Raw genomic sequence first — 21,529 nt, 5'->3', positions numbered from 1 at the left:
ACCGTGCCAGTTGGCCTGAGTGAAATGCCCGACTCGTCGACGCTGAGGAGGCTCTCTGAGAATGGTGTTATAGTATATGACAGAATACAGTTCTTCCGGGGACAGTTGAAACATTTTTGAACGACGTGAACACGTGATCACGAACAACGTGGTCGAAGAACGAACGAACAAATAAGAACGAACAACGGATAAGAACAGAGAAGGGAATTTTTTTTTTTTTTTTTTTTTGAGTTGAGATGAAAACAGAGACAGAGACCGAACGTGAAACGTGAAAAATAGAGACCGAAAGTAATTGCGAGGGCAATCGAAGAACCGCTGAGACAGAAACAAAGTCTCAAGCCAAGGTCAGACACGGTAGCCTACTAGTACTACACTAGGCCTCAGAATACGCGACACGAACTAACCGACGATTCTGTACACAGGTATGAAAAACCAACACCAATAATACTATTAAAGACACACCAATAGTTACACACACCGAAAGAAAGATACAGTTTCGACAAAAACACAATTGTGAAAAGTTACTAAACTTCGAAAGCGTGCGCGCATGGACAGCTTTGAAGAGACGTGACGTGATGTGACGAGAAGAGACGTGAAGAGACTTTGAAGAGATTTAAAACGTTAGACAAGTGGTCGATGTTCGGGGAAGTTAGGGGGAGAAGAGAAAATCTAAGAAAAAAGCAATACAGCGAAGGAAAGAACTTAAATTCACAGAACACCTATGGGGGTAGGGAAGCTGAGAGAAACCAGGCCGCGCACGCGGTGGGACAGAAAACGATTAAATTATACAAAAGTTTGCAAGAATTGCAAATCAACACCAACTGGAAAACACACTGCAACACATGCACAATAAAAAACGAGTAGAAATTGACGAAGACACAAATGGAAAAAATACTATAACTTTGCTGCCGTGCAGAGGTCGAAGACGCTTCCTTGCTCCAGGGACCAGAAACGGAAGCTGAAAAAATTACTAAATCTTAGAGCTTATTCCACACATAAATCCTAAAAGGGCCCGGTCAATATTATTGGCACCCTTTCGAAGATATTACAAATAATTATATTTCAAGCCGGTGATTCTCCTTTACTTTGGAATTGAACTCACCTGTGGTGAGTTGAAGGTGCCTGCAATATGAAAATCACTCATTCAACCAGATTGAAAAGAGAAAATGAGTCTTTCTGCTGTTTTGTGTCATGGTGTGTACCGCAATAAGCATGGAGAAAAGAAAGAAAACCAGAGAATTGTCTGAGGAGGTCAGACACAAGATTGACTGAGGAGGTCAGCCAAACATGGACAATCCATCTCCAGAGACCTTGATGTTCCTGTGTCCACCGTACGCAATGTTATCAGGAAGTTTAAGGCCAATGGCACTGTAGCCGACCTCCCTTACCTGGATATATTAAGTGGCTGAAAGAGAAAACGTGATTGAAGTTTGCAGTGAAGGATTGTTTGAATGGTGGAGAAAGCACCTCGATCAACTGCCAAACATTCAAGCTGACCTTCAGACACAAGTTACGACAGTTTCAACTTGCACCATCTGTCGCCAACTCAATGAAAGGGTGTTCTATGGTAGGAGACCCAGGAGGACCCCACTGGAGAGAGAGAGAGAGAGAGAGAGAGAGAGAGAGAGAGAGAGAGAGAGAGAGAGAGAGAGAGAGAGACAGACAGACATGAGAAAGCCCGAATGGAGCTCGCCAAAACACACCTGAACAATCCTAAATCCTTCTGGGAGAATGTCCTGTGGACAGATGAGACCAAAGTAGAGCTTTTCTGTGAAGCACATCATCTCTATGTTTACAGAAAACAAAATGAAGCCTTCAAAGAAAAAAACACCTTCCCTCCAGTCAAACATGAAGGAGGTTCAGTGATGTTTTGGGGTTGCTGCCTCTGGCATTGGGTGCCTTAAATGTGTGTATGACATCATGAAATCAGGAGATTACCAAGGCATTTTAGAGCAAAATATTCAACCCAGTGTCAGAAGGCTGGGTCTCCATCAAAGGCCATGGGTCTTGCAGCAGGACAATGACACTTCAAACCCCAAACACACTTCAAAAAGCATCCAAGAATGGTTCAAGACAAAACGCTGGACTGTTCTGAAGTGGCCAGCAATGAGTCCAGATCTAAATCCCATTGAACACCTGTGGGGAGTTCTGAAAACAGCAGTTGGGAGAAGGCACCCTTCAAATCTGGGGGAACTGGAGCAGTTTGCACAAGAAGAGTGGGCCAAACTGCCAGTAGAGACGTGTAGGAAGCTCAATCATGGCTATAGGAAGTGCTTGACTATATTTATTTTGTCCAAAGGCTGTATGTGCTACCAAACATTAAGTCTCGGATGTCAATTATTTTGTCAATGCCATTTCTTTTAATTTTCAGATTTAAAAGGATATATTAGGTTGTGAATTAAAAACAAAGGTTCTGTAATATTAACAGTGAAATAATGAATTGTGGAGACCAAATACTTTTGTCAATTTCAACTTATTTTTCGAGAAAATTGTGAGTTATTTGAAAAAAGTGCAAGGGTGCCAATATTTTTGACCATATATATACACAGACTTGGCATTTAATATGGAATATTTTTTTGTGGGGGTGAACTTACTTTTCAAGATAACTTACAACCAAAAGTTCATTGGAATTATGTTGAAACTATTCTAGATTTTGTTGATGTGACCTTTAAAAGAAACAAAAACCACATTTGACATTTCGAAGCAAATATATTTATCCTTGAAAGTGATGTAAACTGATATCGAACTCAATTCACGGACAGTACTGTGTTAAACTTCTGTGCGTTTTAGAAGTATCTCTTTATTTTGCACATTAGCCAAAATTTTTTTTAACAAAAACAAAAGTTAAATTATGACTGGGATTACGGACAGTAAAATTACAGTTCAGTACTTCGTGTAACCCCCACGAGCATTCAGGAGAGCACATACACGTTGAGGCATGCTGTTCACGAGATTTGCCAAGGTTTGGACAGGAATCGCTTGCCATGCAGTTACATTAGCCTGCTGCAATTCATGCACAGAGGCAGGCTGCTGGTCCAAGTTGTCGATTTGACGCGTTAATTCTGCCCACACGTTCTCTATCGGATTCATATCCGGGGACATGGCAGGCCACTCCATATGCTCTACACCACGGTCAGCAAGAAAGTGTTGGATCATGCGAGCACGATGAGGCCGTGCATTGTCATCTTGGAAGACAAGGTTTCCTCGAAAGGCTGCACGAACAAATGGAAGCAATGTTTCTTCCAGAATGGCCCTGTGCTTGAACTGGTTCAGGTTTCCATTCAGAACAACCAGGTCAGTTTTGCCCCCTGCATGAAAAGCAGCCCAAACGGTCACCCCACCACCTCCAGCTTGGACTTTTGGCACTATACAATCTTCGTTGTAGGCTTCATGCACTTGTCTGCACACTCGGACCTGGCCATCTTGACGATAGACCAGAAATCTAGACTCGTCACTGAAGATCACGTGATTCCAGTGTCCTGGCTGCCATTGACGGTGCTCTCTGGCCCACTGCAATCGGCGCTGGCGGTGTTCTCTGGTCAGACGTGGCTTTCTCAGGGGATGCCTGGCAAGATAGCCTGCTTGAACCAGTCGTTGGTTGACTAGCCTTCTGGATACAGGCACATTTGTCAGTTGCTGCCGCTCAGCCCTAAGCCGATGAGCTGACTTGGTACGGCCATTGCGGACTAACCGGTGCAGCTGGCGATCATCCCTCCTTGTGGTTCTGCGGGGACGTCCTGGCCTCGGTATTGGAGTAGGGACACCCCTCTGAGCATTTCGTTTCAGGATATATGACACCTGAACTTGAGTGATGCCATACTGCCAAGCAATAGCATGCTGTTTCATGCCAGAATTTAGTAAAGCCACCACTAAATGACAAACAGCATTGTCGAGTTGACGGACCATCTCCAGGGGAAGCGGCAATAACTTTTGTAGACGTGCAGCAGTTGTTTTCCACTAATACAGAACGCAACAACCCTTATATACCTGATTGTGAAGCCAATCGTCAAATGTACCTGTCCGTACATTTTGTCACGCCACCTGTGATATAATCCTGTTATTGACTTCTTGCTGCGACAGACAATCAGTGACATGGTTCTTTTAACAAAGAAATCACCGAAGCATAAAAGAAACTCACCAGATTGATATACCGAGTTCAGAAAGTAAACCCAAGTCAAGAAGAAGAAAAAATATTCCATATTAAATGCCAAGTCTGTATATATATATATATATATATATATATATATATATATATATATATATATATATATATATATATATATATATATATATATATATATGCGTGCAGATAGTGCAGATAGTGAGACCCAAAAGTTTGAGTGACAAAACTTCTTGAAGAGGATTAGTCAGAAAGTAGATAGGAGGGTTTTCAAGTTGGTCTTTTCTGAGAGACAAAGTAAGAGTGTGAGATTTGTCAGGATTGAAAGACATGGTCCAGTTGTTTGACCAGTCTGTGATTTTGTCCAGGTCTGCAGAGAGTGAGGAGGCTGCAGACTGCCGATCTGAGGGATGAGGTATGGAGCGGACTATAACCTATAGGGGAAAAAAAATATCTGCTGATGGTGCTACCAATTCCGATTATAAAATAATTAAATAATGACGTTATTTTGCACATTTGGTGTTTATCGTGCTTGATCGGTGCCATGCCCGGATTGACGTACTGACGACATTTAATAGCTGTGAATCGATACATTTGAAATCCCTTCCCGAATCGATTGGTTCATCAAACAGAACAGCATTCTGTTATTTTTAAAACAAACAATGAGGTACCGTGTGCAGTAATATTCATTCCGATGAAGCAGCATTGACATGGAAGGAATGAAGGAAGTGTTCTCATTCGATAAGTTATTGATGGATATAAAATGAAGCGTGTCCTGCTTGTCTAATCGTGTGAAAAGCAACTTTAACACAAAATATGAAAATGCAGCAAAAGAGAATCCCCGGGTTACAAAGGGATTCCGTTCCGAACAATTATTAATTAATTAAATTAATCGATCACCTGTTTACTCAGTGTTATAAATGGTTTTATCAGCGTACTGGTGTACGTGCTCACCTAGTGATTTCACAAGCTGTGTGAGCAGAACCAAAACAAGGAAAATTCGTCATGGAACTTGTAGTTGTACCACATGGTAGCGTGCCAGCACCGCTCGATATGGGGATCTTTATGGTCCCATTCAAATCACGAATGGAGTTGATGAGAGAAAGAATGAGCGGCAAAATGCAAGTGATGGGCACTATAATGTACGCGATGAGCAGGGAAATCAAACTTGAGATGGGTGAAGCGATGGGCAAGGAAATGACGGCTGTTCTCGAAGAGGTAAGGGGGTGTATGATCGGTGTCCGGAAAGAGTTGAAGAAGAGTGCCGCCAGATTGGCAGGAGAGATGGAGAATGGAAAGAAGGTGAAAGGATTCAGGAATAGGGTGGGAAGGACTTATGGTAGAACAGAATGAATTAAAGACACATTTAGGAAAATATCGATGCAATAAAATAATTTAAAATGTCCAGAGCAAAATCAAGAGGCAACTGGCAGCCATGTGAGATTCTGCGACAGCACACGACAGCATATGGTGTGACGAATGAAGCAGTAGTTTTACAAACTACATGTAAAATGTGCCCTATTTTGCTTGGGGAGCCAGAATACTGTCAGTCGACCTTTGAAATGTGAAAAAAAAATTTTTACAGACACTTTCATGCACACCTGGAACATATGACGTCAAGACGTACTCTGCCAGGAATGTACAGTACGAGCGATAGCGTTTTTCGTTGTACTCGCACCTGTTTCTAAAGCAATAGGTTGGTTTAACATGAATCGGGTGCAATTTTTAAAGGTATGTTGTTTCTCATTGTGAGTTTGGAAGTTAAAACAAATTCCATAAAACGCGATTGCAGAGCCGTTCGCCGCATTAATATGTTTTACAAATTACCGAGATAAATGTTTGTCCCCGTCACATGACGATTGCAAACTGTTTATAAATAATAACGTTAATACACATCTTCTGGAAATGTCTATAATGGAATGTTGTTCTTAAATCTGTTCATTGAAATTCACTCTAAACAAAGGTGAAAGCTACTCAATGTTTGTGGGTTGTATTGCTACGTGCTCCTCCCCAAACCCCGGTCACGGTGTACCTCCGAGCCCCGAAAGGAGTCATGGCAGAAATATGTGTTATAATGTGTGTCAATGACCAATGGTGAAACCACACCAACCAATTGCTACCAAAAACAAGTATTGTATTAAGGTCACACAAGTATAAGAGCACAAGTACACTATGTTTCAATTGCACCACAAACATACCATATAATTCCTATGATGGTACCATCAGTTTCTTATTCAATAACTCACTGTGCTCCAAGTGAGCGAAAAGAACATTCCCAAAGTCACTGTCCCGGCACCAAGCCAAAGTCGATCCACGCTCCAGTGATCGCAAGAAAAATGTCGAATCAAGACCAGAATCCAAGTCTGCTGACAGTCAACGCTGCCAAAGAGGTGCAAAGGTGCACCCAAAAGGCGACTGGGAAATCACACCTTCGGGTATGAACGTTCAGCAGCTCCCAAACGGAGAACCACAAATTCCCACTTGAAATCCACGTTACCCACACAAACCAGGCTAACGGCTGGATGTGGTGAAATGGATGGAGCGAGGTGAAAAGGCTGGAGCGATGCGAAATGGCGGGAGGGCCCGTAATGGAGGCGTACCTGCTCTCCAACAAGGATTCTCTCCGGAATCAACCGCAAAACGCGACACGCAGGTTTATCTGTCCCTGTGATCACCACTCTGTCACAGGAATCCCTTTCCCGGGAAAACCAAAGTTCGCTCGTGACCCCCGTTCGCCAGCATCTCCTGGAGACCTCAAACAGCTCGGCTTTTTCTTCCCGACCTCACTTGCTCCACTTTTTTTTTTTTCCTCTTCTTCCTCCGGTTTCTCCCGATCCGGTTTCCGGTTTCTTTTAAAACACTAATTTTTTACCTTTTGAAAACAGTTATCTCCATTTCACTTAAACAATAACAATAATAGTACATGGAACCAAAAATGCTTACAGTGGATGAAAACCACAACAACGGAAGTGACGAATCCGTTACAGTATCGAGTACAGGACAACTGTAATCGGTCATTGGGACTCCACACTGTATCCAATCTACCGATACAGATTACCGAAAAATCGTCGATATCGGCCTGTTCCGATTGCCGGTTCCGATATCAGCACATCACTAATATATATATATATATATATATATATATTCCGATTTATAGATTTTTAGTTCATTATGGTCATGAAGCAGATTCTATTCACAAAATGGGAAAGATGATATTTCAAAGCCTTATTGTACTTTTACGTGAATAAAAAAATACTTGATGAATGAATACATGAATAAACACATGATGATGAATGAAAAAATACATTCATGAATGCAATGAATACACAAATCAACACATTATACCTATATGGGATTAGCACCCAGTATCCCAGCTTTATGAGCTATATGAGCTAACAAATGACAAGCCAAACAATTGTCTTTGTATATGGTGTTGACACTCATAGAAGAGCAAAACATAGAATGGATCAGGATACAACAGAATGAAAAGAACAGTAGAAAGAGGTGTGGGAGGAGGGGAGAGGGGTGGGGGGTGGGCAAGGTACCAACAGTAGGATTTAGGAGGAAACTAGGAGACTTTGAGAAATAAGGGATGGGGAGAAAGAATGACAACAGAGAGAGGTGGAGAAGGACATGGGGATAAACAAGATCAATATGGCAACAAACTCTCAATCAACGAAGTGTAAGGAAAAGCTGGAATCTTGCATGGGATAGGTTAATGGGGGTAGAAAATATCATTGTTGTGAATGGGTGATGATCTGATGGTTGTTAACATGATATGATAATCTGATGGTTGTTAACATGATATGATGATCTGATGGTTGTTAACATGATATGATGATCTGATGGTTGTTAACATGATATGATGATCTGATGGTGTCTTGAAGCCCTGGAGGGAAGAATGAGATTGAATTAAAAGACTGAGGAAGTTGATTCCACGGGTGGGAAAAAAGAGGAACAAATGCGTGGAGGTGAGCAGTAAGTCAGGATTTTCGGAGTTTCACCAGAAGGAGGTTATTAACAGACTGTGTCTACCTGCCAGAAACATGAATGGGACAGAGAATGGAAAGGGCAGAGTGTACAAGACCAGAAAGGAGGAGGCAGAAGACAGAGCACCAACGTCTCGGGGATGTGAAAGTTAAGAGCCCCAAGAGGTTGCTTCATCATAGGAGATTCAAATGATTTTGAAGGCCTTCATTTCAATGTTATCAAGCTGAGCAAGGTGTGAGGCAATGGGCTCCAGCCCAGAGTGGAGAGCAGTATTCCATCTAGCTGCAGATGAAGGCCTTGCAGGTTGATAAAAATTCAGATGTGCCAAGGATGTGCCAATTGTTTTATCCCCCACCTGGAATTTTGTTTTATGTTTTTCAGAAAAAATATATTGAGAAAAGCAATATTGCCTGAACAGAACTGTAAAATTCATTTGGAACTGCCTTCCAATGGCTGGCATTACAAGTAGTGTAACCACCTTCCACCTCCTGGCATCCCCCATGTTCCATGATCTATATTATTCCCATTCCCCCTTTCTGGCACAACCTTTTTCTGGTTGTGCCCAATAATTATCCAACTATCCCATTGACAGTTTAAACTTGCTCTACCATGATCCTCTCTCTTGGAGACAATTTATTTATTTATTGAATTACATACAGTATACAATATACATGATCCACATATTTTTGTACACATATTAGATTGACAGTCAGTACGCATCGTTTACATATACACATGTACATACAATGACAAAATGCATTATTCGTGATCTGCAGAAGAAGAGTTCATGTATTTTACTCCATACTAAGGGAATATTTTGGAACCAATGCTCAAAAACACTTTTACATACTGCTTCAAACATTTTTTGGTTTAAAAAACGATCAATGAAGATGACAACATACTCCAACAATTCACTGGGGGAAAGAATAACAGGAAACTTGTAAATCGAATTTGTCCCACCTTCATGACTTGAAACACATGATGCCACACACTTGTAGATGTGAGGTGTCAAAAAAACGACAAACAGAAATTACAGTTAAAGTGAGAAAACTGGAAAATAAATAAACAACACAAGTGTAAACCCTACATTGTCGTATTCACAAAAGCTTGTCCATTTATTTTCAGAAATCATTCACATTAATTGTATTGATGTATCAACCTCCTCCGATTGATTGGAATTTATACAGTCACGTGAAAAAGTAAGTACACTCCATGTAAATTTTTGACTTTTTCAACATATTTCAACACACAGCTATTTGATCTTCATTTCAACAATATTGAGAGATAAAGGTGATATAATATAACAAATATCATGAAACATTTACATTTTGTAGTCCATTGTATAATTTAAATAAACATAAATGCAAATTTCGCATGTGGAAAAAGTAAGTACACCCCTACATTTATCACTACTTCAAATACTTAAAATTAGAAACAGGTGCATCAGCTCAGGTGCAAATGACTAGAACATCGTCAGAGAGGATCTTGGAGGAACCTGTCTTATTTAAACATCAGACATTTAGTTTGGTTTGCTCTTTGTTGTTGAAGTGTGTGGCGTCACCATGCCCAGATCAAAAGAGCTCTCTGAGGCCTTCAGAAAGAAGGTTATAGATGCATACGATTCTGGGAAGGGATTTAAAAAGATCTCCAAACAATTTGAAATCAATCATTCGACTGTCCGGAAGATCATCTACAAGTGGAGAAGATTCCAAACAACTGCCATCTTGTTCAGGCCAGGCCTCCACAGCAAGTTCAGCCCGTGAGCAGACCGCAAGATGCTGAAAGAAGTCTCTAAGAACCCCAGAATGTCATCACGGGACCTACAGGTAGCTCTTGCCACTGTTGATGTCAAAGTGCACGAGTCGACCATTAGAAAGAGGCTGCACAAATTTGATCTACATGGGAGGTGTGCCAGGAGGAAATCTTTGCTGTCCAGAAAGAACATCAGGGCAAGACTAAAGTTTGCCAATGAACACCAGGGCAAAGACCAGCACTTCTGGAACAATGTGCTCTGGACAGATGAGTCAAAGGTAGAGCTATTTGGCCACAGTACCAGAAGACATGTTTGGGGAAAACCAAAGACAGCATTTGACCACAAGAACCTGATACCAACTGTAGAGCATGGTGGTGGAAATATTATGGTTTGGGGCAGCTTTTCTGCATCAGGGCCTGGGCAGCTCACCATCATAGAATCCACTATGAATTATTCATTGTACCAGAGGGTGCTTGAGGATAATGTGAGGCCATCTGTCGGAAAGTTGAAGCTCAACGAAGGTGGACCTTGCAACATGACAATGACCCTAAACATCTATCTATAATTCCACTAATCTCTGTCTGTGTGTGTGTGTGTGTGTATGCGACCGCTGTTTCTCGACAACTACCGGTCCGATATACTTGAAACTTGCCAGGTATATTGCTGGGGACCCGAGGATGTGCCTTTTCAAGGTTTCATATTAATCGGACAAGTAGTTACCGAGCTATGTCCAAAAAACGATTCAACCAATCAGAGAGCAGCGAGCTATCACGTGTGCCGAACGTGCCGAACAGACTCTGCCTCGGACGGCACATTTGAGAGCGTATTCATTTATTTCACGTTGGCAAACTATGTTGGCGTTAAACTATGTTTTAAAACTAATTAAAACTACTTTGCGATTCATCGTAACTGCGATTCGTAACTGCCGTTCGCTTTGGCTTTGCGAATGGACCAAACCATTTCATGTAAATAGAGGGGGGGGGATTGTCACCGTACTCGCAAGCCGTTCGCTTTGGACCAAACCATTTCATGTAAATAGAGGGGGGGGGATATAATTTTAGATATAGATATAGTACGGGCATGCCCTAGTACCAGTAAATCCACCAAGGAATGGCTGAAAAGAAAGAAATGGAGGGTTCTGGAATGGCCAAGTCAAACCCCAGATCTAAATCCCATCGAGATGTTGTGGGGAGATTTGAAATGAGCTGTGCATGCAAGAACGCCCTCAAACATCGCACAGCTGAAAGAATTCTGCATGGAGGAGTGGGAGAAAATTTCTCCCAGTCGATGTCAGAGACATAAAGACAGTTATAAGAAACGCCTACTTGAGGTTGTTTCTGCCAAAGGGGGCAATACTACCTATTACAGCCTAGGCCTAGGGTGTACTTACTTTTTCCACATGCGAAATTTGCATTTACGTTTATTTAAATTATACAATGGACTACAAAATGTAAATGTTTCATGATATTTGTTATATTATATCACCTTTATCTATCAATATTGTTGAAATGAAGATCAAATAGCTGTATGTTGAAATATGTTGAAAAAGTCAAAACTTTATATGGGGTGTACTTACTTTTTCACGTGACTGTACATGACAAAAAGTTAAATCTTAACTTTTATTATTGAAAGAGAAAAAATCTTAATTTTTATTTGAATCACACTCAGCAACCAGCCATTGCATATTCTTCCTGAAGCTTTACTGTCAAATAATAGCTCAGTTGTTAGCAACAACATTGATTACACCAGCAGAGAACCCACTCTATGGGCAATCTTGTTCCAAGCGTGCAACATGTTCTTCTGACACATCCCTTTATTTAAGCTGTGCATAGGCAACAAACCACTGCCTCGATGGCTCCCGTAAATAAAAAAAATAACCCGCGTTGCGTATATGAATCCAAAACGTGCAGATTGCGTATGTGCATGTACTTACTGTATAATACATTGTGGATATACAGCTCAGATAATTCCATTTGCACCCCCCACCCCAAACCTCAACAAAGGAAAAAATGCCAAGATGGTTGGAATTATTCTTTCAAAATTTGATAGAATAAAACAACACTTGCACATGCACAACTGCAGGGTGCCCTCATTAATTACTGAAAGTTTCAGCTTCCGTGGTCAAATCCTCTCGAAGGAGTAGATGAAACATGCAACATACTTTCCCTAAATTATATAGACATTGTACGATGGATGTTCATATCGTTCCACAAACAAGATACTCACAATTATATTATACATATATATTATACAAATATATTATACATATATATTATACATATATATTCTACATATATATTATGCATATATGAATGAATTAATGAATGAATGATCGTTTTAATGCCATTTTTCCCTGCGAGAGCAGGGGTTAGCCTTGCGGGCCCCATGACAATCATGGTGCCCTGTTTGAGGCAATGTTTTTATGGCCGGATGCCCTTCCTGACACCAACCCTTGGTCACCTCTTACAATGTGCAGGGATACGGTGTACCTATTCTAAATCGGGGTGCACACCGTGATCATTCATCCCAGCAAGCTGGTACTCAATTTGCCGACCTCGGAAGGATGACAGGCTGAGTCAACCCCCCTGGCGTTAATTCAGCGATCGACCGGGATTCGAACCCAGGATCCTAGGATCCCACCCGGCACCCTAAACGCTAAGCCAACACCAGGCTATAATATATATATTATATTATATATATATTATACATATATATTATACATATATATTGTTGTGGATATGAGGACTGTGTTTTTTTTAAATTGTTTTATTGTGGACCCTCCTTCCTCCAGTTGTGTATAAAGGTCAAAGGTCGTGCCCGTAGTTATTTCACAAGCACCCACGTAGCCAATAATAGATTTCCTCCTTGTTGACAGTTATTTCCTTATTCTGTGTAGTAGGGTAAGGCCTTGTCTTCCATTAATTTGACACTCCATTGCACTGCATTAAATAAGGTAGATCCCTCCGACATGGCATCTTCAAAGTGCCAGGTTTGCCAGGTTTGCTGCAATTTCCAACTGCATTTGGGCGGTTTTCTTCATTCGCCATTGCTGCCATTTGGCTGGGGCTAGCTCGAATCGCCCCAAAACCACCATTAGCCACGAGGTAAGGTCGGGGAAGAAAGGCGTGTCTCCACCTCATCATAGAGGGGAGGAGTGAACCAGCCCTTGCCGACCAACCCAGAACGAGGGGTTGGCTTTAGAGGGCGGAGAGAGAACGTTTGGGGGAGGTTCGCAAAAGGGTCAAGGGTGGGGCTTATATAACCCGCGGGAGACGCCCCCAGGAGAGTCGAGGAGGGAGGAGATCAGAGACAGACAAGCCTGAAGAGAGTCCTGCGAGTTTGTGAGAGAGGGAGAGAGAACCCGTCATGCCAGACCCCCCACCAGCAGCGTTGGCTCCACCAGGCAGCTCCGACCCGTTACCCCGTGCACACCACAGGATCGGTGGCATCGGCGGCCGTCGAGGTCCAGCCCGACGTCCCGTGCGGGATCAAGCTCCAGCCAGCTCCGTGCCTTCCTCCCCCTCCAGCCACCCACCTCCTGCCATTCCTGTCATCATCCCTCGTGTGAGTTTGCTCGTCGTCCGTTTTGTGTGTCTTGTCCAGGGTATAAGTTAAGCCTGTTTAGATAAGCTAGCATTTCACTGTGTCTCCTTGATTTCTTCTGTAAATTATTTTATTATCCTTCCTTCTCCTTGGTTACTTTTGGTTGTAAATAGCAAATAAATTATATTCGTATTCCCTACTTCTGTCTTCCTCTTCTTCACATCCGTGTCGCCTTTGTCTTTTCCAAATTGAATATCTGTGGCACGATTTGGCCCACGTTTAAGGAATCGGGTCTTAGTTATTGTTAACGGTTCGGGCCGCGGCGCCATCCGCTCGGCAATCCATTAACATCTTATCCGCGGTCCGCAACAATTGGTGTCTGGGAGTGATATTTGAGACCCGAACCAAATTTTTAAACATCTAAAAAAATTTGGTCAAAATTTGGAGCGGCCGAAATTTTGTTTAACATCCCAAATTGAGTCGTGCCATGGATAGTCAAGGCGATCGGATGCTGGTGGGGGTAGAGTTAGGGGGGTAGAATCGACCCAGGACCCCGGGGAGGATTTGGGAGTAATGGAGGAGCGCAATACGCATTGGGTTGCGGAGGGTTCAGACACACAAAATGGCGCCTCGCACATGGCCGCGAGGGCCGCGCCCGCTGTGCAAATGGTTGTGATAGATTTGGACGCCCTCATGACGTGATTATTAGCGAGGATCGGAGTGTCAAGACAGGAACTGAACGAAGAGATGGATCGAATGGCCAGATTGAAATGGTGGAGGAGAACAATGAGGAGGTGGTTGAGGAGGTATCAGGTGCGCAAAATGGCGCCCTTGCGCATGTGGTTGGAGGGTCCCAAAGTGGCGGTGCCGCGGAGGGCGAGCCTGCGGTGGCGGCTGGGGACGCTGGGCAAACCGGGTTTGACCTCAGATTATTCTTGACCCAACTGAATGCAAAAATGGATAGGTTGGGAGACCAAATTGAAGCAATAACGGGTGAAATGAGGGCCGATAATGAGGGACTGGCGAGGGACAAAGTCGCCTATGAAGCAAGGGAAGCGGAGAGGGACAGAGACCGCGGGTTGAGCGAGCAGGTCCCAGGGGTGCACGAGGAGGTAACGCGGGTCGAGAAGCGCTGGTTGAGCGAGGCGGAGGAAAGCTCGGGTACAATGACGGGTATAGAGATCGCGACCCGGGGTTTGGGGCAGCCGGCGACCGCTGAGGTAGGAGAGAAAATTTTATTAAAGCCAGCGGTCGTTGTGGCGAATAAAGAAAAAGCAGTCGTGGGTATAATTAAAATTGAAGAGACGACGGAGGTAGCCCAGGAATTGGAGGAAGGAATGGAAACTGTACAAAGTCCGTGCTCACATCCTGATGCTGTGCTCATTAATCCTTATGAAGATTTGCAGGTGTTGGTGCAGGGAGGAAGAAGAACCCCGAAGGTGAGACGGGCTGCATGTGGTGCCGGGAGATTTTGTAAAAGGGGGTTTGGCGCAAAGAGAATTGTCGCGCGATTGGGATCGATATGGCACCCGGGCGTTGATGAAGGGTCCCGTGTGAGTAAAAATGGCACGCGTGTGAGGAAAAAGTGTGCGTCAAAGAGTGAGCGTGTTATAAAGTGTGGGAGTGATACCGAGTGCGAGCGAGAATGCACGTCGGGGTGTACGGAGTGTGACACAGGGAGAGAGAGCGATACGGAGTGTATGTGCGAGGGGGAGTGTGACACGGAGAGTAAGGTGGTGGTGGAACGTGTGCGAGGAAGCACACCTGAGTTGGTTGTGGCGCGGGTGTGGGAGAGCCCATCTGAGCGCGTTAGTGGGTGGATGCAAGAGTGCACGCCCATGGTGAGTGTTACGGAGGATGTAACGGAGGGAGAGGTGTGGACCGAAGTGTGCGAATGGCGAGTGTGCGCAAGAAGGTGCGCGGGAGGTGTGGTGTGTAACAGGGAGTGCGGTGGTGGAATGGACAGAGTGTGTGGGATGCACTGGAGGCGCCGAGACGCCAGGTTTTGTGAGTGTGAAACGGGTCGCGTATGCAAGTGAAGCATCGACATTGAACGGGTTAGCGTTTAGGGCGACGGATAGCCGACGCGGGCGCTCGGTGCGCGGCGCCCTTTGTTGGATGTTGGGCCTCGCACGGTCGAGTCCGGGCCTTGTCGGGCGAGGCGACCGGTCCGGTTCAAGGGCGAGTGGGAGGAAGCAGAACGGTGCCCCCTCGTGGGGACGGGGTTCCGACCGGGCGAGCCTCAGTCATCGGGCCCGGGACCGCAAGGTACCGAGCCGCGATGATGCGTGGAACCTCGGCCCGAGCATGCCTCCTCCTCAGAGTCGTGAATGCCGGACGGATCCAACTGCAGGCGACCAAACCACGCAAATTCATTGCTCGGCTTTGCGAAGCCGAGTTTTAATGATGTGACGACCACTGATCTGTATATACTACTGGATAGCGGGTCGGGCTCTTGAGTTGAAGTCAGCGCCCGGCCACTGGAGGCCATGTTGCCACTCGCATAACTTTTTTGTCAACACGCTCCGCTAACGTATTATGAAATGCCGGCTTGTGCTGCTATTAATTGCACAAAGAGACAAATACGAGGATGTGGAAAGACATTTCATCTGTAAGTACTGAAAATTAACATTTATTTGAGAATGTTTTATTTTAAAAACGTTGAATTTGAATGTTAAATTATGATGTTTGCACAACCGCGATCTGGATTCAAGTTTCAACTACTGAACTTCAGAACTAGTTTGACTCAACCGCAGAGTGCGCAAAGTCACTGAGCCGGGACATATTTCATCAATATGCGGTCCCTCAGGGCTAAGTTTGACCCAAAGTCTTTATCTATATATAGTTATCGAGGACGAGTATAAATAGCATGGTCCCGTCTAATAATGTGTACCCTGGATGATTCAAAGTTGCAAAACTCAATGCAGTTAAACTTTGAAACCAATAACTGATTCTGTATAAGTACATGGTAATTGAGTGTTTATATGGCTAGTATGTTGAGCCTTACATATTGAATATGTTGTAAATTGTTGCTTCGAGTTGTACTTTCATGACTATCGGCTAATTTCTTGAAAATATTTTTTTCAGATTTCCATTCAGTCGTCCAGATGTTCTCCAGAAATGGGTTGTGAATGTGAAACGTGACAAATGGAAACCTTCAAAGAAGTCTGTCCTTTGCTCAGACCACTTTGATGACTCATGTTTTGACAGGACAGGTCAGACCACAAGACTCAGAGAAAATTCCCTGCCAACCATATTTGATTTTCCGACCCACCTGCAGAAGGTACATAATACAAGAGTTTCATGTTGTGGTGGAGTAACAGATATAAATAGTGTCATGTTGTAGCTGTCACTGCCAGCAGTGATTTTCACACTTGTCTACTTACATGCCAATTGATGTGTCAAATATATAAATTTTGCAAACATATCAACATCAGCAACTTATCAATACTTTTCCACCATCTCTTTTCTCAAGAACATCCCAAATAAATAATCTTGTATAATTTCTTCGTTCATAATTAATTCTGATCTATTATTCTGATGGATTTCCAGGATGAAAGGAAGCGAAAGCCACCCAAACCACGGTCTTTCCCGCAAGAAGCACTGGTCAATCTGCAAGAGCCATTGGGCAACACACCCAGTACATCAATCATCACCAGCCCATCAAAGCTTGCAGCAACGACTGGTGCTGATCACACATATGCTGTAACTGCCAGTCCACGGAGTGTGAAACGTAAACTGGACTCTGTGCATGACAATCTTTGTAGCGTCAAGAAAAAGCTCAAATTGACACAGCAGAAATCACGTCGCTGCCAGAGGAAAGTCAAATCTTTGACCACAGTTGTTCAAGCACTTCGTGATGAGCAGCTGCTCTCTGAGAATGGAGCTGACCACTTCTGAAGCGTTCTGCATTCAAGATGTGCTCTTGCCTCTCATTAAATTTGTTCACCTTATGCTTGTGACTAACAAGTGATTTCAAATAGTGTATTGACTGTATTCTCTTCTTTGTGTTTGTTGTTTGCAATTGGGAGACAATGGAGCACTGACAGGCTGCTCTTTTTGGCTCCTTCAAAAGTCAGCATTTTGTGCTTTTTGTATCCTGTGCATCATCGCATTTTGTCACCATATCATCTGAATATGTGGATCAATTTTACTTCAAATGTGGATTATATTGTAGGATAATTGTTTAGATCTGGATTGTTTCTTTGTGCAAATTTGTTCTGTGAAAGAATACTGGGAAGCAACAATGAGTCTTGAGTGAACTGAATGGATAATGCTTGCTTGGTGGTGTGACAGTACTCCGGCTAATCCTCTGGTTGTTCACTGCAGTGTTCGGTCAGGCATGTCGGCTGTGGTGCTGTCTAGTCTAGGGATTACCTGCTTGCTGTGAAACAACATGTGGCGGTGACTTTTGGTGGTCGTGCCTTCTCCGACGTGGCACCCACACTGTGGAACCATTCCCAGAGGAAGTCGGGCATACCTCCTACATCAGTATCTGAGCGAAATGAAATGTGTGGGACTTTAGGCCACATTTCTGCAATCTGTGTGCCAAACCGGGCCAGAGAACTGTCTGGGTAATGAGATGAAGTGTGAAACATACCCACGACAGAGGGTGTCGAAACCCTGACCTGGCGGTCGCCAATCAAACGCATTACCACAAGAACAAACTGAAGACACTTGTTCAATGATGATTTTGGTGACAAAATGTTTGTTTCTTTTGTTGAGCCTCTTTGAAAAGGGCACACTACATATGTCGGTCAATATTATTATTATTAATTGAGGCTTTGTAATAAAAGGTGCCTTTTTATTCCAACTTTAAGCTTTTTATGTTTCATTTGTCTTTCAGAAGACTTTGTTTGTTGTCAACTGATAAATTCTTGACATAGAATGAGTAAATGACCCAACATTGAAACCATCACATATAGACATCCTGGAGAAAGTATTCCGTGAGAACAGCGTTGACCACAATGCCCTAAAATTGTGGACTAATTTATTGGATCAAGGATGATAAAATATTTGAAAAATTAGTAAATTTTAATAATAATGCTTTATTCTCAAGCAATTTGGATTATACACTAAATTCATACTTAAATCGAGAATTATTTGAGAAAAACACAAACATGGACAAGAAATTTGCGTTGAAATTGTGAGGAAGGTTGGCAAAAAAATCAATCAGAATTGAATTTTCGAGCTGCTAACCTGGAACATACAAATAAACATTAATTTGAAGATTTACATTGAGAGTTAAGAACAATAAAACGAAAGGATATTACAAGAGAACATTGGCGTGCCAAATACATAAACATATACATTGTCTGTCAATCATTGAGTTTGGAAAATGACACTTTGTATATATTTACAAAGTATAATTCTGAAAATTTTGCACATATAATCTAGGTTTCTTTCTAAAACAGCTTGTTGAGTGACTTTCAGTTGCGATGTTACGAGGTAGTTCATTCCACAGTTGTGCAAACGCCAGGAACTGACACAGGCCGCGCCTCCTTGTGCGAGTGGCAAGATGGCCGCCGCTGTCGCGCGCCGGCTTCACAGCTTTGTACAAGCCTATTGGCCGATGCTCTATCCAGTAGTATATACAGATCAGTGGTGACGACGCACCGAGGCTCAGATAAAGCGGACTGTGATGATGGTGATAGTGTTTTTGATCCGAAATTTAGAAAAGTGAATAGAATTGGCAGATAATTGGCAAATTTTTGATTGATTGCAATTGGATGAGCCAAATTGGTAGTGAGAGGTGCCCGATGTGGTGAGATGGCAACTCTGCCATCCCTCACAACGGGGGCAAAGGAGCAATAGACTTATGGGGTTTGGCAGTGAAAACTAGCCCGGGAGGGTTAGGATATTGTGTGTAGGGACCTAGAGAAGATGACCTTAGGTAACAGTAAGATTAGGTAGTGACAATGATACCTGTAGTGGGGACGCAGGTAGATTAGTTTGGATGATAATGACGTGGTATGTGCTTAGTTTAAAGGGAAGATGGGGAGCACTAAGTTAGCAGGGCAACAGGTAGTTCAGATGATGCCGTGTGTGTGGTTAAAAGGTGAGATTGCACAGGTGTGCAACTGAACAGGTGGATGGAGCAGTGTATGAGTGAGTGATGGTGATGTGTGTGGTGTTGACCAAATGGTCCAGGAAGGAAGGAGGGTGCAGGTGGCACCAGGAGTGATTGCACAGGTGTGCAACACCAGGTGAATGGAGAACAGGTGTATGGAATAAATGGTCTGGAGTATATGGAGTATTGGAATGGATGGTCGTGGAGTGAGTATGGTGGAAGCTGTGGAGTGGAGTGGATGGTACAAAGGTGTGGATGGGGGAAAGGAGGATGGACCCCCATCACGAATACCTGGGGAGGGTAGTGTAAGTGTTAGGTAGAGGGTACAGGTAAATTGTGGTTGGATATTGGCATCTGTGGTGCGTGGTGGAAGAATGATGGTTGAATAGGTGCATTAGTGTTGTGGAAATGGCTGGGCGTGTAGCCTGTTAGTATGTGTAATTGGTTGGGCACTCCACCACTGTGAGGATGTCGGCCAGGTGAGGCCGCAGGTGGGCTCTGGGAGCCGGGAGAGTTGTTGTAGATGGGGCCCGAGGATCCGGAGGACGGACCCGGGTAGCCCAGTGCCAGAGGGCACCGAGGGGTGATAGAGCCAGGTGGGGCCTTCCCCAGTTAGATAGGTTAGGGTAAGGAGCTAGGTAAGCTCGGGTGGCAACTACAGTGGTGGAGGTGTGCAGGTGGGTAGACCTGCTGGGAGAGCTGCACGACCCAGCCCGGAAATTGTGCAAGGGCACAGGGAGTTGCATCGGGGGAGTGAGACCCCAAATTGAGAAGCACCACAGTTTGGTCAATGGGAATTGGTTTTTTAGAACCCATAGTGTAAGTTGGCCAATGGATTGGCAGGGAAAGACCCCGGGTAGTGTAAAGTGTGTTAATGTCATTTAGAAGATAGATAGGATTAATAATCTCCTCGCACCATCTACATCCACTCACCTGGGATGACGTACCTCCACACCATGCCGGATGGTTTTTATTATTTTGATGCAAATGTTTGGAATGTAAGACGCATCATGACGTGGGTGTGACATTGTGCTGATGTTCCATCTCTTCCTCCTTATGAGGATTGATGATGAATTGGGTGATGGCAAATTTTGAATTAGAGGGATTGTGAAGACGAATTTGGTGTAGGGGAAATATGGGGAAGACGTGACAGTAGTGACGAATTTGTAAATCTGTAGATTGTTGTAAATATGGGGCAAGGGCAAGGGTAGAGTAGGTGACAGGGGGGGGTGACGTACGGTAGGGACGAGCTTTTCTCCGCTCCGTTTCCATACGCACCTCGCCTTGCATTGCCTTTATTGATGTGTACCCTTGTGACCTTACCCCTCGCTCATCTGTCTTCCCCCCCCCCCCCCCCTTGTCTCCCACACGAGGACTGTGCGCCACTGGGCGCCGAGGGGACCGTGCGAGAGTCCACCATTGGGCGCCCGAACCTCTCGCAACCACAGCTGTCTGCATCGATGCACCACCTTATGGACCACATGTCTGTGGCTGAGCACCACTTGTGGACCCAGTGGGTTGGGGCATGGCTTCTCTGCTGGAACCGGCCATGAAGGCCCGAGATCTTGCTGGCAGACCTTGGCCACAGGGCACCGATGCCCCACAGGTGAACCATACATAGTCGGCCCCCTGTGGGCCATAAATAAAAGAAATGGACACGTTTGGTGCATTTCATTTTATTAGTCCAAATAGGCTGCCAGTAATAAAATGAAGAAGATGACAACATCAGGAAGAGAGCATTAGCCAGCAGAGGGGGCCGAAGAGCAAGACCAGCACCAGGGTTTGTTGTTTTTAATTTTATTGAACTGTGGTGACTGTGCACCGATTGGTGCTTGAGGGTGTATTGGTGCGTTGTGGGTGCTTTCATGGTGCATCGATGCAGGGCAGCCTGTCTTCCCCCCCAAAAGAATGATCACAGGTCCTGGGTTGCGTTTTGTAAATAAAGTAGAGTCATTGTAAATAATGCGCCCCCACCGTAAATGTATAGTTTGAAGACAATTCCGCAATTCAGTTAGCTGTGGGCGTGAGTCTGTTAGGTAGGGTGCAATGGAGC

General features: G+C 44.0%; 2 protein-coding genes across 4 annotated transcripts in view; one reads left to right on the top strand and one right to left on the bottom strand.

Annotated features, from left to right (window-relative positions):
• The window catches only part of LOC137438937 (plexin-A1), a 583,415-nt gene that overhangs the window by 377,178 nt on the left and 184,708 nt on the right, over positions 1-21,529 (bottom strand). The gene's annotated exons all lie outside the window — the stretch shown is intronic.
• Positions 15,846-18,219, top strand: LOC137417241 (THAP domain-containing protein 1-like). Its single transcript, XM_078767536.1, has 3 exons — positions 15,846-16,017; positions 16,494-16,689; positions 16,959-18,219. The coding sequence occupies exons 1-3, from the start codon at positions 15,950-15,952 to the stop codon at positions 17,304-17,306; spliced, it is 612 nt and encodes a 203-aa protein (XP_078623662.1). The 5' UTR covers positions 15,846-15,949; the 3' UTR covers positions 17,307-18,219.

This window comes from Myxine glutinosa, chromosome 1, assembly GCF_964187855.1.
Source record: "Myxine glutinosa chromosome 1, kmMyxGlut1.1, whole genome shotgun sequence".
Classification (NCBI taxonomy): Eukaryota; Metazoa; Chordata; class Myxini; order Myxiniformes; family Myxinidae; genus Myxine; species Myxine glutinosa.
The sequence above is the reverse complement of the archived record's forward strand: the minus strand, read 5'-3'. Positions and strand labels throughout refer to the sequence as shown.